We start from the raw sequence: 18,160 nt of genomic DNA on the forward strand, positions 1-18,160 counted from the left end.
CTCATCATCATTCTGCTTTGATTTAATGAAATCAGTAATGAGAAACAGGCCGTGGCAACATGTGAACAATAACAACTGCTGATGGGAGGCTGCGATGACCTGAGGCTCTGTATCAGTTCTGAGATGCAACTGTTGTGTTTTTCCATTGTTGTGTGTTACATGAGCATGCCAGTGTTGGAAAAAAAGCTGAATTCGCAGCTGTAATACATTCAGAACTGCAATATGGTGCACATGCACTAATACACAGGTTCTGTTGAACAATGACAACTTTGTATGATGCACATGCATAAATTCACATTAACTTTTTAATATATTTATATCATATTGAAACATTTTCCCGCATGGGATTAACAGAGTGCCTGTCTGTATATATGCATCCGTGTCTTTTAATCCTATTCTTGTGTCTGTCTGTTATGTGTGGGCTCAGATGTGTTACTTTTGTTTCCTCCCATCCTGTCCCCGAGGCTGCTCAGCTGAAACAACACAAAGAAGACCACTCTTAAGAGGTCTGATCCGTCCTCCTCCAGGTCTGCCAGAGTCTGGAGCCGTCCACTCATCTCCTGCCAAAACATTCATTGGGAAACAGAAGTGTCAGCTATGTCCGACCTTCGTTTGATTTATGTCTGTTACTGTCCAGGCCAAAGGGACGGTAATGCTGTTGTAGTTCATCTGCACCAACTAGGTTAATGGCTCATCTGTGATGAAAGAGCTGCTCACCATGGCAACAGTGGAGTTCTTAGATAGATAAAAGCACAAAAAAGGAAAGGGATGGGACATGAAACCTTATCACACCTGGTGAAAATTCAATTCAATTCAATTCCATTCAATTTTATTTATATAGCGTCTAATACAACAGATGTTGTCTCTAGACGCTTTCCAGAGATCCAGAACATGAACATAAACATAAACATAAACATAAACCCCCGAGCAATTATTATATAAACAATGGCAGGTAAAAACTCCCATAGTGGGAGAAAAGCCTTAAGCCAAACAGTGGCAAGGAAAACTCCCCTTAAAGGAAAAACTCCCCTTAAAAATAATGAGAGGAGCTCATAAATACAGCAAATGATCGTGTGACTCTGAGTAGAAGTCACCATGTGTAGTGTGAAATGACACAAAGGGACAAATCAGAACAATAACACAAGTAATTATCCCTCACAGGTCACTTGCAGGAGGACAAACCATCATGGCCTGAAATCCTGAGTCCTGAGTCCACTGAAATCCAGAAGTGGGCAAGTTATACCATCAAGCGTGATGAGAGGGCGTACACTCTCTCGCACACCTGGAACTCCAGGTGAGGGCGGCGGGCTACAGCTGATGTGGGAGCTCAATTTTGACAGGGCTCCTAGACCTATCAGCTGATTAATGACACATCGTAGCACGTTGTGTGACAGCTTGAGTTCACTGTCGTATGAAACATCCAGAGCTGGGTAGAGGAGCCAAAAATTGTACTCAAGTAAAAGTACTGTTACTTTAGAATAATATGACTCAAGTAGAAGTAAAAAGTAGTCATCCAAATAATTACTTGAGTAAAAGTAAAAAAGTACTTGGTGAAAAAAGTACTCAAGTACTGAGTAACGTCTGATTTATTTTTTTTAACACAACCATTCAAACAGACAAAAGTACAAAATAATCATCTTCAGGCAAATTAAATCAATAAAATAATAAAATAAATTAAAATGAATAAAAAATAGCTTAAATTAAAATAAGCTTAAAGTAAATTCAAGTACTTTAATAAATAATAAAATAAATAATATAACAGAATAAAAAAATAAATTAAGCAAAAGTAGCACAAGATTTCAAGCTTTGGTACTTTTCTTTTTTAACCAGGCTCCGCAGGCAGAACTAGAACAAGCCCATGAACTCATAGAAACTCTGTGTGTGTTTGAGTCTGTGTAAATGTGACAAAACATGCAAAAACAAACATTTTTCCCAAAGAATCACCAGTGATGTCATGAGATTGATGAGTACGCGGATAAAAGGGATAAAAGAAAAGTAACAGCTCAACGTAGCCTAATGTAGTGGAGTAAGAGTAACAGTTTCTTTTTCACAAATCTACTCAAGTAAAAGTAAAAAGTATAGTGATTCAAAACTACTCCTAAAAGTACAAACCTTCCCTAAATTGACCCAAGTAAATGTAACGGAGTAAATGTAACTCGTTACTACCCACCTCTGGAAACATCCCTTCTTAAACCTCAATTGTCTGATGAAAGGAACCCATAAATGTGGCACCATAGAAAGCAAAATTAACCTGATCAACCTGTAGTGTGAGAGACTTTGTACCTCGAGTCCTTTCAAACAGATTGAAGTGGTGGTGTTTCTTATCACTTCCAGAGACAGCTGCACTTGCCAGTTTCCCTCTGCCCCCAGCGTCTTCACATTCTCCATATTTCTTTTTCTTTAATCTTCCAGCCTGAGGCACACTGAAACAAATGAGATCCATTCACGGATTGTGAATAAGAACGCAGGCTTTCTGAAACAGCACCAACAAAGCCTTGTTCATTAACCTGACTTGCGCTGAGGATTTACACCATTTTAAAAGGATTAGACTGTGTCTAGCGCTGGCAGCTTGTGCAGCAGATGTGCTTTGTACAATATTAAGAGCAAATTATGATTTACAAGGGTTATTCAGGCCGTGATTTATCAATACTTAACGGGTTGCATAGAAACAGAATATGACTAATCCTTTAAAAGATGATCACACATGCAAGACCAAGTTAAACGTGTTTGATAAAACTATGCTGTGCTAACAGGAATAGACTTTACTGGGCGGCAGTTAAGAAATATTTGCTGCTACTAGTTTTTACCTTTTTCCCAAAATTTGTGCAAACCTTTGCCATTAGCTTACTGTATGGTGATTGCCATTTGCTAAAGGAATTTAACATTTCAATGTATCAGACATAAATCTGAGGTTCTCTGTCTGTACCGTTCAGTTATGCACTCCTGAAAGACTTTTACTATTGGGCTCCAGCTTCGTCACTGGCCACATCAAGATTTACCAGAAACCTTTAGTAACATCAAGTACTGAACTACATGAAGTGGCTGTTTTAAGAAGTGCACCTTGCTGGTTCTGGTTTGGACCCATTTTGCCTTTAAAACTCCCTTAATTTTTTTGTGGCATAGATTTAATAATGTGCTAAAAACATTCCTCAAAGATTGCATGATAGTATGAGACAGTCCGTTGCGTCTCCGTGATGCACATCTCCTACTCTGTCGAACTGAAACAGGAGATTGAGAACAGGATTGAGATCTGTTGACCGTCCAGAGAGTTTATGTGCAGTAGTTTTATTTTCATATTCAAGAACCCAGTTGGAGATTATATGAGCTTTATTATATGGTGCTTTATCACCCATCACTTAGCCAAGATGGGTACAAAGCGTTCATAAAGGTATGGAAACATCAGAAACAATTTAAACAATGCTCAATTGGTAACAAAGGGGCCTAATGTATGCCAATAAAATACACTGCAAACCTCCATAAGTGTGAGCAGTTGATATGAGTCAGGATGGATCCATGATTTCATGCTGTTTCCAAATTCTGAGAAGAGGAAATCAAGCTTCATCAGACCAGGCAACATTTTTCTGGTTTTCTGTGAGTCAGTGTAAATGTTGACGTCCTTCTCCCGTTCTTGGATGGCAGAAATGGCTCCCTGTGTGGTTCTCTGCTGCGGTAGCCCGTCTGTTTCTGGGTTCAGTGAGTTTTAGATTCAGAGCTGATCTTCTGCATACACCTCTGATCTCTGCCTTCAAAAAGACATGTTCCCCCCTGAGGACTGCCCATCACTAGATGTTTTTGTTTCTGAGTCGAATTATTCAACAGCAGAAGTGATTGTGTATCAAGATCCCAGTACATTAGCAGTTTCTGCAAAACTCAGACCAACTAAACTAACATCAACAGCCATGACGTGCCCAGTGTCTGACCATTCACCTTTCCTCCCCTCTGTGAGACTCCATTTGAAGTTCAGCAGGTTATCTTGACCACGTCCACGTGGTCAAGCACGTCCCCTACCTGGGACTTGCTGATTGGGCCGGAGCTTCGGGAGCTGTGTGCTGGCCTGCGGTCCCCACCCCTGGTCATCCCGTTGCTGCTTCCACCTGCCTGCTGTGCTGTTGCCGTCCCTGACCCCCCAGTCTGGCCCTCGGCAGGAGGGTCCCCCCTTATGAGCCTGGTCCTGCTCAAGGTTTCTTCCCTCCTAAAGGGGAGTTTTTCCTTGCCACTGTTTGGCTTAAGGTTTTTCTCCCACTAGGGGAGTTTTTACCTGCCATTGTTTATGTAATAATTGCTCGGGGGTCATGTTCTGGGTCTCTGGAAAGCGTCTAGAGGACAACTTTTGTTATATTAGACGCTATATAAATAAAATTGAATTGAATTGAATTGAATTGAATTGAATTGAATTGAATTGAATTGAATTGAATTGAATTGAATTGAATTGAATTGAATTGTCTAAATGAACTACTACCTTTTGAGTAGCTGATTAGATTTTTTGTTTTAACAAGCCGGTGAACATATTTGAGCCCCATCTCATTCATATATACTACTGAATGTGCCAGCCTTTTAAAGTTACATTACCAACATTTTCCAAGTTAAACTCATTCTTTTGAGAGGTCCTCCACTTAGTTGTATAAATTCTGAGCACACTAACATTTTATTATGATGCTTTTGTTCAGATTTTTTTATTTTATTTATCAATTTATTTAATTTAAAGCATTACTTTCTTTTATTGTAATTTTAAAAAGGAATACAAACACCACTGGAAGTGACGTTGTTGATAAAACCGTTTGCACAGGAGAGGGCAGCAGAGAGTGTGTCTGTGGCGAACGAGGCCTGCAGGAGCAAAGAAACAGCACATGCAGACTCAGTGCACACATGCATGAAGATATCAGGTTGACTCATCACATAGAAATATTTTCTTCTACACGTGCACAGATGCAAAACATTAAAAAAAAATCCCTTTGCACATGTTACAACTGTCTAGCCAGATGCAGCATCATCATTTCAAGTTCAACTTTAAAGAAAAACCTTTAATCTGCAGGCAAACATCTTCCCCTAGACATACATTAATTGTTTATTATAATAATAATAATAATAATAATAATAATAATAATAATAATAATAATAATAATAATAATAATAATAATAATAATAATAATAATAATAATAACTTAACCGGCAGTTGAAGGACATCTTCATCATGAAATGTGTCAGAAGGTGGAAAAATATGTTTCTTTTTTTTCATATTCAGCATCATCTGAAATGTTTTCCCTCTCACGTAGCCACCCCTTGCTGTAAGGACAACTACAGCACATCCAGTCACACATTTGCTCCATGTGACCTGTCTATGTCTGTAGGAGTGATCCAGAGAGACATAAGAGAGTGCCTTGAGATGGAAGCCAGACATCCAGAGAGGTGTGATAGTGCAGCTGCATCATTATTTTATGAGACCTGTTGTGACTGCCCTGCAGCCAAAGGCAACGGGGCTCATAGAGATACACCGGCCAGGGTGAAAAGGACACGATTCGGGTTAGCTGGGGCAGACACGTGACAAGAAGGCTCCCTAAAGATACACGCAGCAATGTCTCAGCCAGGAATATGCATGCATGCATGAACTAAAAGCATTTTTATGGTCATGCATGGTCTCGTGTTCATGCTGGACACGGCTCAAATTTCCAGTACCCATCTGCGAGGAAGCTGAGCTTTAACAAATATCCGTGGTGACAGCAGTCACGTTTTGCTGAATCACTCATGCATCAGGTTCTCCTTCTAAACAGCACTCTGGGTTTTATATATTTATTTAGGGTTTTGAAGGTGGTGATGGCAATCAGTGACATCCTTCCCTGTGACAAAGTGCCCATGGCATCCCCACGGGATTGATAGCTGTGAGGAGGTGGGGATGAAGTCATCCCGCGGAGCATTTACTGTGACACACAGTTTACAGAGAGCGTTGCATTTTTGGCTCCTGTTACAAAGACAGCGCCTAGACACAATAGAACCCATTTTGAAGCCACGTTGAGTATTGCTCAAGGTGACTTTCTCAACATGAGCAAATCCTTTCTTGCTATGTTCCTAGTGCATCCTTATTCACAAAGGCCTTTAAATAATACATTTAATTTGTGGAGGCATTGTGATGCTACAGAATATAATCCCACTCTTCTTATTGGAAAATATGTAGTACTGAAGGCAACATACTGAATATTGCTCTAAATTCTCAATTTACTTTTCATTCAAGCAGGAAGAGTTAGTGATCTTTGCAAAGAGCACTAGTACAACCTCATATACAGTTCCTGGCTTTAGACCTTTTGCCGGTATCGGTCTGGATGGTCCTCTTCATCTTTTGTCTGCAGCATCCGCGGCCTGAATCCGAGAAAAGACCTATAACAAGGATTCATCTGACCAGAAAACTGTTTCCTCTGTGTGATGATCCATCCCAGATGCATCTGAGCTCAGAGATGAACATCGTGATGTTGGGCTTTCTTTCTGCACAGTAAAGGTTTGAGTGGTGCTTGTGACTATAACTCTGTATATATAAACATTAGATAATACTACAAAGGGCAGAGCTCTTTGAAAAGGTTTGTCATGGCAGGATTTACTGGCCTAGACAAATCTGTGACCTCCAACCAGGCCAACACCTCTTGACTTACTGGAATACAAGCTGTGAACTTGACCTTATCACAGCATCCGTGACTGGCTGCATGAGAGGAAATTCCTGCCACCAGCTCGTGGAAAGCCCTTCCACAACACTATTATACTAGTATATTACGGAGGATTGGTACGAGATGTCTTTTTTTTTTAGCTCAACATCTGTTTCCTCTGATGCGTTTCCACATGTAGCCATGAAGCAAGCTGTTAATTTAATGTTATTGTTATTTTTTTCTTTATGTATCCAGGAGGTCCCATTAAGATTTAAAAAGAAAACTTTTTCCAAGGGAGACTTGGCCAAGATATCATCTGCACAAACGAGGCTGTGTTTACTTCTGTGGGCTGCGTTAGGGCTCTTGGATGTGGTCCATCTAAATATTGAAGCATTAAACAAGAATCCGGCAACAATAGAACACAAGTGGTGACCGTAATTTTTTATATAAAAACCTGGTTCATTTCTAACACTTCAGGCCAACATTCATGCTTCAACCGGCTGGACTTGGGTCGATGGAGCCAAAACATTTTCACTACTTAGCCTGTGCTGGATTTTCACTTGGCCTAAATTTCAATTGGGCAAAATATTTTCATTTTCCTACCTCTCAGTAGACATCTTTAGGCACCTTAAATGAGCTGTGATGAAGAGTTTGCAACCATTTCACATCCAGTGCAGCACTGACAAACGTATGATATATAAGTTGGCTGAAAAAAAAAAATCCTTCTGGTGTCCTCAGGCAATAACTTCATATGTGGTGATAGGAAGGACATTTTTTAGAGTTACACTACACAGACCTATCAGCTTGGTACTGATAATAGTTATTGGTTCATTGATCATCTCCTCCAAAACCCCATGACCCAGACTATAACAATGTTCAGACACTTTTATGTGTTTTAAACCTATTTGTGTCCATGATGCTCTCTATTTGCCTGTTTGCTTTGAATTTTTCGCGTGCTTTTGGTAGGGTGGAAATAGACGGAACCGTAGATTATTTATGAGTATGCCTGTGCCCTAGTGTTCTTCACTGCTGCCAGCGCTAGAAATTTACTGCGGCTGCAGCAGTCTGAATACTCATCGACTTATTGAATAGCTGAAGGTCCAGAAGGGCAGTGGGTGAGAGCAAGGGAGGACAGCCAACGGGGAGAAGAAAAATACAAAACACATAAAGCGATGCCTTACTTATTGGTGAGTTTTAAAAGGTTTGGGAGGAGATTTGAAATTGATCAGCACACAAAACTGCATCATTGTACTGCTGCCGGAAAATGAAAACAGTGGAGAATGAAGTAAATGCATAAGGAGCAGAAATGTAATATAGATGAAGCAAATGCAATGCTGCACATTTTGTTTGCCTCAAAGTCATTTTCCCTGGTGCAATAACCTCTACTGTTCTCATATCAGATGGGCATTTTTGGTTTATTACATAAGGTCTGATCGCTCCATGGGGTCCTGCAAGAGATCTGCAGCATACTAAATAGCCGTTATACAGCCGTCTGGAGTCACAGTGCACTCACAAAGGACAAGACCCATACTTTGAAGAATGCCTTCAATCAGCCTTCAATCAGTTTTTCAGTGAGAGACATTGTACATTTCCCCCACTTAAACTAAAATCTAATATCTATCATGGCAGTGCCCAACTAGACCATAAATGTATTTCTTCTCAGTATAATAAGCTCCTCTGGGCCCAAGCCAATCTGGGGGGAAATGAATAGTCCTTGAACACATACTAAATTGTAATATGTAATGGGGATATTTTAATCTTTAATAAAAGTGGAGTGTAACTTATTAATACAGTGAACATTGTGTTTTACGGTTATTGAGAATATAATGAAGCAACCCTGTGTGCCTCTCTTCCAACCGTTTTAGTCATGATAATCATGCATAAATAAATGCATTTTGAACCCAGAGACAAGAAAGCATGGTTTTCCATAAAGAAAGGAAAATGGTGATTGTACACTACTAACATCTGAGTCTTTATCTAAAAATAGAATCATTTCCACTTTGCCTCTTCAGGGCACATGGTGAGCTGCTTTCTTACCTTATATCCTCTGCTGGTTGTCTGCTTAAGATTGAGAGAAGACTGTTCACTTATTAGAAGACGGGCGGGTTAACTAATGGTTCCTTCAGCCCACATGTGCCTTCGGCTGAGTGGTCTCTTAATCTTCTTGAGTAAAATGTGAGGAGAAAGCAATAGTAATATTTCAGCAGTCTCTGTGGTTTCCAGGACGATCTGCCACATTATGATTAATAATCTTTAAATCAGTGAAAATTCAGCTGTAAATAAACATGGGTCTATTCTCTCCTCTGTCCAGGCAATTATCAATCATGCAAGTTTATCTGCCTGAAGTGTGGTATGCACATGTGGTCCAGGGCCATTGTTTAACAGGGAAAGTATTTCCTCTCTATTTTAGTCATGTTGCCATGTCTAAATATGGTGTGATGTGAAACAAGCCATATCTCTTCTCTCTTCTCATCTCTCTTTCTCATAAACAATTTATGTTTTTTTGTTGTTTTTTTTAAGTTGGGGAGATGGGGAGGGAAAAGGATAGCTAATGATGTGTGGGAAAGTAGTCACATTGATAGAAATTGACCCAAACTCGTACGGGGATTTTGGCTCTTTAAGAGTGGATCTGGGTGTTGTGCCATGTGAGGCATTTTTAACACGGTCGCAGGGAGACCAACACAGTGACTTCAAAGCAACATAATACATTTTCCATAGCTTTGAAAGATTGTTTAGCAAATTAATTATTCCAATCCAGTACCTCATCCAAGCAATGTTGTGGTTATATCCTGCACTGTAGCCCCAGCTGCTGCTGCTGCTGCTGCTGAATCTGTTACCCGTGGCAAGGCATGTGTCTGAATGCCTACCTTAAATTATTAAAATGGAAACCATGAAACTTATTTGAGCTCTTTGACTTGCCCCCCCATCCCCCTGGGACATTATGGATCAGGTAATAAAGCTGTGCCCTGTGCAGGCGGGATAAAACTGGACATGGGTGTGATTGCAGTCTCATAAGGCCTGAGGGGGGGAACAATCAGAGTAGCATCGTCACATTAGCACAGACGTTACGTAAGCATCTGTTGTTCATCACAGAGACCATGTTGCCACAGCTTGGCTTTGCTGATACACGAGTTGTTTTTTTTTCCTTCTTTATTTCATGTAACAACATACGCATTCAGCATGGCAAAAAGTTAACTTTGATGTGAAAGAACTGGCTATTTTAATATAGCTAATGCATCTTCCAGACAGTCAAGATGGAGAACAATGAGCCACAATTTAATCAAATCTAGCTGTGCATGTCTTAATTTCTCACTTCAGTTGTCACTGACATTGGATGAATGTTATTTTATCTGTGAAAAATATGTGATTATTAACATTGAGCATATGGCTGCATTGCTTCAATCACAAACTGAAATTAGTATTAGTATAACAGCAGGTTTCAATTGACTGATCATATGGATTCACAACGGCTGCTTGATAAAGGCATTTAGCTGGTACGCAGCCTTGTCAACAATAGTTAGGAAGACTTAAATACAATTGTAAAGTGAACAAAGTTGGACTCATCGTCGTTTGACTGCTGCTCAGTGACTGACGGTTACAGTTATAGTAGTTTTTAATTGTTTAATAGTTTTTATTTCATTTTTCAGTTTACTTGATTATTTCAGTTTAGTTTTAGTTAGTTTAACAAACAAAGAAAGTAGTATTAGTTTATTAGTTTTCATTTAGTTTTAGTCTTTGAGGAATTGATGAACGGATAAACAAAAGCTAGGATGTAAGAGCTGAGTGTCATACAGAACAAACATCCTTTATTCTATCTTTTGAGTAATTAATTGGAAAAAAGAATTATTAGAATGGTACACGTACAATACTAACAAAAATAAAAAAGCACACTAAATGACTTGTGAAATAATCATGCATCGTTGACATAGTTGTATTTCACATTCAGTGTTTAATAAGCTCTAAAACAACCAATCTGTCAACCTATTACCCATTTTCCAGTGCAAATTTAGTTTTTATAGACGTTATTCATTCATTCATTCATCTTCTGTGTTCACTTCAGTCCTATGAGCCAGCTGTAATAGCAAGACAGGTGAAGTACACTGTGAACAGGTTACAAACAGAGATTATAATACTGCAGATTAAAGGAAAATATGTGCAGCAACATTAAGTCTTTCTTTATTTACCCTCAAATAATAATAATACATTTCCGGTGGTATCTAACCAGTTTACGAAAAACATGTTTTTATTTGTACATTTCATATTTGTTTCTCCTGGTAGTCCAATATTTCTCGTTAACTGGTAATTATTAGTTATCTGTAGGAGGGAGTGTGAGTGTGCATTGCTCTGTTGTTTGTCTCTTTCATCTCTGTGTTAGTGGTGTGATGGGACAAGCAACGTGCTCAGGATGTATCCCATTTCTTGCCCCATAACATCTGGGATAAGCCCAAGCCCTCCCACTGAACCAGAACGAGAGGAAATAGGTTCAGAAAATAGGTCGAAAACTGAGAAATGAATATCCTTTATATGTTTCTTCCAATGCTTATTTTGTCTTTACTCCGCTTTTGGTGCGCTTTTGCCTTCAAGCACCATTTGTAAACAGAGGAGTTGGTATCAGGCGGCGATCAATTCAAGGACATGACCTCAGGAAGGCATATGATGGCGGCAGCTACAGCCCACTGCAGTGACTGCTGTACCAGTAGAGTCCAAAGAGAGGCTTGACTAACCAGCTAGACACCTTTGGGACCACACACAGGGCAGGTGTCACAGTAATAGAAAAGGGACTTTTATTATAATCTGACACAATGTCTAGAGGCCTTAATGAAATGCCTGTAATATGCTCTGGTCAATATAGCACAGAGCAACACAGCAATGTATTTAGTCCTCTGCCCATAGCAGCGGGTTTCAGGGACTGGAATGAAATCTGTAATCCCTGAAGCAGATATATATATATATATATATATATATATATATATATATATATATATATATATATATATATATATATATATATATATATATATATATATATATATATATATATATATATATATATATATATATATACAGTATACATACAGTATACATATATATATTATTTTATATAATATTAGATCTTTATTGTATGAGAGGGAAACCTAGCTTGCTCACACTACTATTCTCTAAACTGATTAAAGAAAAATCATAATATTCTAGTAGTGGCAGTTTTATACCCAAATAACTTCACTTGTCTGTAGTTTGGCTCTGAGCTGTTGATAATGTCTTTTGAGACAGTATTTTCAGTTATTTTTTGGGAATAATGGATTGAACAGGTCCAGATTGTTGAAAAACATTGCATATGGACCCACTGACTTAACATAATGATGAGGATGTTGGTAATCCACCCATCATTTTACAAATACTCTGTCACATTTAGGATCAATTAACCAGGGGCTTCACTGTCAGACTCTTTTTCTGTGTTGATTTAAAGTTCATAGCCCATAATAATAAAAACTGTTGCTGATATGAGCAATTTTTACATGTGTCTATGAATAAGGATGGATTCCAGTGTTGACCTGTTGATGCACTTAAACAAATGGAAATGAAACATTGCAACCGAGACAAGCCATGGATCTTTGTTTTTGTTTTACCATGATATGACCCCTTTATTAAAGGATTACTTTTGTAGATTACGTAATTGTGAGCTGAAGAAACAAAATGATTGGTTTCCATCACAAAAGCTTTTATTAAGCATCATTTTTAACAAAATATAGGTTACATTAAGAGCTACACATAAATATAAATGTAGGTGTCATTGTACGTGCAAATATGGTTAAAATTTACAGCAGAAAAGGACACAAAAAGACATTTCACAGTGTAGATGATACAACAAAAAAATGGTTGCATAGAAATTACTGAAAGAAATCACTTGCAAGAAAATTTCCAAGAAAAACATCAGTGCCATTAAATGGTTATACATTAGACAAATTGACTTTCCATACCCAAAGACAAGGGCATTGAACTATGTCAAACACTTAAAAACTTTTTCAAGAGGCTTTCAACAAGAGACGCTTTTAATCACACCCCATCCCTTCCTCTCACTGCATTAGACCTGCTTTGACTCAGTCCACTCAGCATCTGCTACAATCATTAAGTCGCTCATACAAAAAGTTATAACACCAAAGTGTCCCTCATGTTTCTTATTTCCCTCCATAATTTACAATCACATCGTTCCTCACTAGCCGAGCACTTCCACCTCCAACTTCACCTCACGTGTCCCAAAGTGAATTTCCAGTTTTGTAAGGCAGTGTACACCAAAGGAAAATGTGCACACAGAGTTGCAGATACACTACTAACATTTTGGCACATATAATGGGGAATAAACAAAAAAAAAAACTTTCATATTCTATTGTTACAACAATTCAGACCTAAATATCATAGCTTTTAGTGCACCTCACATTAGCCTTGTGTTAAATGGCTATGATGATTCGTTTTTAACTTCACAGGAGCATAACACAAACTTCAACCTTTCTGACAACACTACTTTAAAAAGCTTCAAAATACACGTCACATTGAACAGCAGTAGGAACACATTCAATATGAAACACTTAAACATTTACATACGTGGTTATATATCAGTGAGTGCAGATGTAAATTGTTATGTATACACTGAGGCGAACATCTAACCAGCGCAGCCCCTTTATCATCTGTACGGTTGGGATGCACCAATAACAAGCTGACATCAAGCACAGAATGAGCAGGAACTGTATTTATGTATTTCTACATCACATTGTGGCTACTATCATGATGAACAATAAAGAAAAAGAGAGAGAACGGAAACAGAAAATGTTTCAGCATCAAGAAACTTCAACACCATAGCAATATACTATAAATGTTCAATCTCATAAATGGTTTTGTTGGCAGGGGTCAAGTGGTATTGATGCATCCCTATATAACCACACCAGTCGCCTTACTATTAACAATAACTGCTGTCTGGTATTATACTGCATGATGGCTTGAAAAAAAGTTGACACATAAGTGAACAATATGTGAATACCTACTTATTTAGCAACATACAATGAGCTCTGACTTTTGATATCCACAGCAATTTAAACAGCAGATGAGACGAAAAAAAAATGCAACTCCGCACAGGATATAGCTCAGATGTGTGATGGCAAACAGAACACTCTCTGATCATCTCTGACCTCATCAAGAATAATGTTCAGCTTGAGATTTGTGATCCGAAAACATGTGATATTTGTACAACAAAACAAAAACTCTGATGGATCTACAGTGGAAGTGTTCCAAAACCTAAGTGGTTACAGGAATTATCTCCATCCACATACAGCCCTCAGTATATGGAAAGCTTCCCTCTGAGGCCAAAGAGATGTAAACAAAGGCCAAAGTGATGTTTACACACAGTCAGAGCAATGGAATTAAAAAGCATATCTGCCCAGTTGTTCTTGGACTTTCCTGACTCAACTTTTGACTAACAAACACTTACGGTACATGATCTCTCGAAAAGTAAGATGAACATCTGTATTCAAGTGAATTTGCTATTTTTGTTTCTCATAAATATTGGTTTAAAAATCTCCATTGAATTAATAAAAAACAGACAGTTTTAGGACAAACTGTTATCTAGAAAATGTTGAGTGAGTTACATCAACGAGTAGCTGAAGTAATGATGCTTCCAGTCAGTCAGCAACTGAAGAATTTCACTGTCAGCAAGTGAGGTGGCTCAACTCTTTTTGGTCGTTTGTCTGGAGTGTAAAGTACAGCACTATAGCTAGATAGGCAGGTTGGTAGATAAGTGGATGGGTTTTGTTGATCACAAGCTGGAAAATTACAGAACTTGCACAGTGTTCGACTGCGTTCAACCAGCAGAAGCCGGTTTGACGCCATCATCTGTAATAGTTGTGTTGTTGACTATAGAAACTGTTCTGTGAAAAACAGAATTACACAGTGCAGTCAAGAACCTCTGATATTTAATAAACATTGCTTAAAATTTGTGAGTGCATGTTGTTTTTGTGGGAATGCAAAACCAATTACTGTGTAAATAGCATCTGGTATATTGCAACAAACCTGAAGAAGAGAAAATCCATGCACAATTAATGCGAGGTAAACGTAATCTTTCAAGCAAATACATATTAACTGTGATAACTAACAGCCATGTTGGAAGAGCTTATTCAGTGAAAACAACAAGGCTCAATGCAGCATGAAAATAATTTAGGAAGGTGAATTATGCTGGTAGATAAATATATTTCCTTTTCCTCTAGAGATATAAAGATATTATATAATTTCCGTTGGCTTTGGCTTCACTGTGCTGCTAACCTTTTAATTTGTATATGAAAAATATTCAGTCATATTTCTATTAATCCATCTGAAGATGTGCAATAGATGTAGAATAGCTGCAAAAGTATGGCATAAAGGCAGGCTTTTGACTAAGAATGGTGTCCCTGGGTCATTTTACAGTGTTCATTTAATGATGTCAAGCATCAAATGTGTTCATTTATTCTAATAAACAAAACAAAACCTTCATTAAACTCAGTGTATAATTCCCTACACCCAGAATTGGAATAAGGCATTATTTGTATGGAATGACGGTAGGAAATTATACACAGATGTGGTATATAAAATATTCTTCTGCATAATTCTGCAATCTGTCTGAAGAAATGTGTTTCACAGAGAGTGACGGAGATCCTTGGAGGATTATTACACAGGATAAACAGCTCTGCTTTCTGTTTTTTCAGTAAATCAATGTTTGAAAGCATGCAAAATAAAGTGACAATTTCACAAAAACTATGCCATCAAATACAAGTTACAGCCTTTCCTGAATAGAGTATGCCAGAATCCGGCTCTGCACGTTTTCCGTGGCCTATTACATAACGCAGGCATGCCCTGATATCAAGGCATAGTGTCAAACATCCCACTCTCTGTGGCCCCATCCGTGGACCAGTACAACGTTTTTCAAATATCACGGGACAGCATTTGCACACATTCTGTCACCACATCCGTGCAGCTCACGGTGACAGAAAATAAAACTACACATTTAACAGGCTACAGTGATAAGGTACCCGGGGATCCATTAAGGCTGATTTATGGTTCCGCGTTACACCAACGCAGACCCTACGGCGTAGCCTACGCCGTACCCTACGGCGTAGGCTACGCCGTACCCTACGGCGTAGGCTACGCCGTACCCTACGGCGTAGGCCAGGGGTATTCAACTAGATTCGGCCGGGGGCCACATCTGCAAAAGGACTGTATGGAGAGGGCCGCACAATTTGAAAATGTGGGGGTTTTCAAAATGTATTTTGCACTCAAAGACGAAGACTTATGTAAATATAATACATTTGTATTATACATTTGAATATATCTAGTTTACATATGAATTATGTATTAATTGTCTCCAGATTTAGTCATTGTGAATGTTAAATATAATATTCAGATAAAGAAATATTATTTTGAATGCAAGTTCATTTTGAAACCATGCATTGTGCAAACTTAATGAAATTGATATTGACCTACTTTTAATGAAACACGCCATAATGACAAAGCACCACTTTCCACCAAGATTTCCTTATTTGAATATTATATTAAGCATTGAGCACAACCATTTTAGTCCATAGTAGCCAGTTATAAAAATATTATACAGTCAGTATAAGCTCCTCCCTTCAGGTCACAGATACAGATCACTACAATTCAGGACAAACAGAGCCATGTCAAGCTTCGTGCCCTCATCAATCAGACTCATAAACAGCTGATCTTACCTATTCATTTTTGTACCCGCTTTTATACATATTTTTAAAAAATCATTGTATTTATCACGCACTTAACGGGGACTTATATTTTTATAATCTTTTTCTCTCGTATTTTATCTATGCTATGGTTTTACAGCATCTAAGTCCAGCAGTATTTGTGATTGCCCAATGTATGTTGCTTTATATTGATTGTTTGGTTTGTTTCTGTACTGTCCTGTTGCATATGTTATCTGTACACGCACTGATGCTGATGCTTTTCCACAAATGAAGTTCCTAACGGATAAATAAAGTTATTTATTATTATTATTATTATAAAAAAAAAAAAAGTTTTTTTTTTTTTCAACAAACACCCCTTTTTTGAAATATGACCAGGGGCCACATAAAAGCTCCTGGCGGGCCGCATGTGGCCCGCGGGCCGCCAATTGCATATCCCTGGCGTAGGCTATTAACGCGGAACCATAATTCAGGCTTTACGCGCAAATAACGCACAGGACGCGCGGCTCCACACGTCCACGCTCAGATAAAATGAATCCATCCATTCTCCCATTCCCGAGGCGGGGACATCTTGAACCGGTGACGCCGTACTTTGTAATTTTTCCCGTTATTATTGTCCCAAAATTCCAGTCCACCGACACAATATTTGATGGCGAACTGCAGCGTGCCTCCCTGGTCGAGGTATGTGGGCATGACCACCTTGAAACGGAACCTATCCGTGACCCCGTCGCTGGAGTCGGGAACGTAGGTGCCCAAACTTTCCATGAACGTGATCCAGTTATTGAGGGAATACCGCAAAGAGACGCTCTTTTCGAAAGCCAGATTCAACACGCGCACGAACCCGGAGAGGCTGAACTCGTCCGCTTCCACGTTCTCCAGCAGGACTTTCACCTCCCGGACTTTCTGCTCGAAGCCGGGAAGAGTGCCCGGGTTTGTGAACTGCAATTCCATGTGGACGGACTGGGAAGGGGGCTGGGGGAATTTGGTGTCCAACTGATGGAGCGTCCCTTTGGGTAATTTCGCCAAAATGCGCTCCGGCACCTCTGGATCATCATTATCGTCGAAATGCTTCACCGAAATGAGCTCCAGGCCCAAAGAGTCTGCGAACCTGACCTTCTTCTGGCTCGTCGGGCTTCTTTTCCGGGCGATCTCCAACTTGGCCCTCTCCGCGGGTGTCGGGAGGGATTTGCACCTGCGGCGGAGGCTGCCAGGGCTCTGCGGCCGCAGGGACACCTCTCTGCCCCGGGGTCTCTCCTCCACCACCTGGCTCTCGCTGGATTCGCAGGTCGTGCCGTTCATCGTGTCCAATTCCTCCCCATCTTCCAGCCTGGGGTTGGCCGCGGCCAGGCTGCCGAACAGCCCCGCTATGCAGCTGTAGTTCCTGGGCAGGCAGTTCTTTGGAGGCAGCATGACCACGGCGGGATGCTCGGAGTCCGCTTCCATAAAGCGCCTGCACTGCAGAGCCGCTGATCGTGATGGGACAGACTCCTGCAGGAGTGTGAGGAGAAGCCCGTCAGCTGGAGGAGTCTCTCTGCACGGATAGGCGCTCCCGCTGCGTCACAAGCACGCACTGAACCAATGAGCCGCGCTGTTGTTGGACAGCAGAGTCCAGGTTTGCTCCTGCTTCTGCAGAAATTGTACTTTAAACTCAATATCCGGTCAGAATGAAAGCAAATTTGGAATAAGAATTACCCTAATTCCCACCCCCTTCTGTTTGCATTTCAAAGAAGTGAGCGTGCAACGTGTCCTCCCCCAGCTGTCTTTAGCCTCTCTGGTGCAAGAGGTTTGACGTCTGTGGTTTTT

The 18,160-nt window shown here is 39.7% G+C and overlaps 1 protein-coding gene and 1 long non-coding RNA gene across 2 annotated transcripts; both read right to left on the minus strand.

Moving 5' to 3' along the window:
* Nucleotides 1-288: 288 nt before the first annotated feature.
* LOC133420959 (uncharacterized) lies at nucleotides 289-6,447 on the minus strand. The gene is made up of 3 exons (XR_009770654.1): nucleotides 6,392-6,447; nucleotides 2,284-2,423; nucleotides 289-560 (listed from the first exon to the last, which is right to left on the minus strand). It is a non-coding gene; the product is annotated as an uncharacterized LOC133420959 (long non-coding RNA).
* Nucleotides 6,448-12,304: 5,857 nt separating this feature from the next.
* LOC133462827 (protein phosphatase 1 regulatory subunit 3E) lies at nucleotides 12,305-17,999 on the minus strand. The gene has a single exon (XM_061744281.1). The coding sequence runs from the start codon at nucleotides 17,798-17,800 to the stop codon at nucleotides 16,880-16,882; it is 921 nt and encodes a 306-aa protein (XP_061600265.1). The 5' UTR covers nucleotides 17,801-17,999; the 3' UTR covers nucleotides 12,305-16,879.
* Nucleotides 18,000-18,160: the final 161 nt, after the last annotated feature.

The sequence above is a fragment of the Cololabis saira genome, chromosome 2 (genome assembly GCF_033807715.1).
Source record: "Cololabis saira isolate AMF1-May2022 chromosome 2, fColSai1.1, whole genome shotgun sequence".
Taxonomy (NCBI): Eukaryota; Metazoa; Chordata; class Actinopteri; order Beloniformes; family Belonidae; genus Cololabis; species Cololabis saira.

Excerpts from the sequence above, each read along its gene's own strand:
- LOC133462827 (XM_061744281.1), bottom strand. The coding sequence starts at position 17,800 with ATGGAAGCGGACTCCGAGCATCCCGCCGTGGTCATGCTGCCTCCAAAG.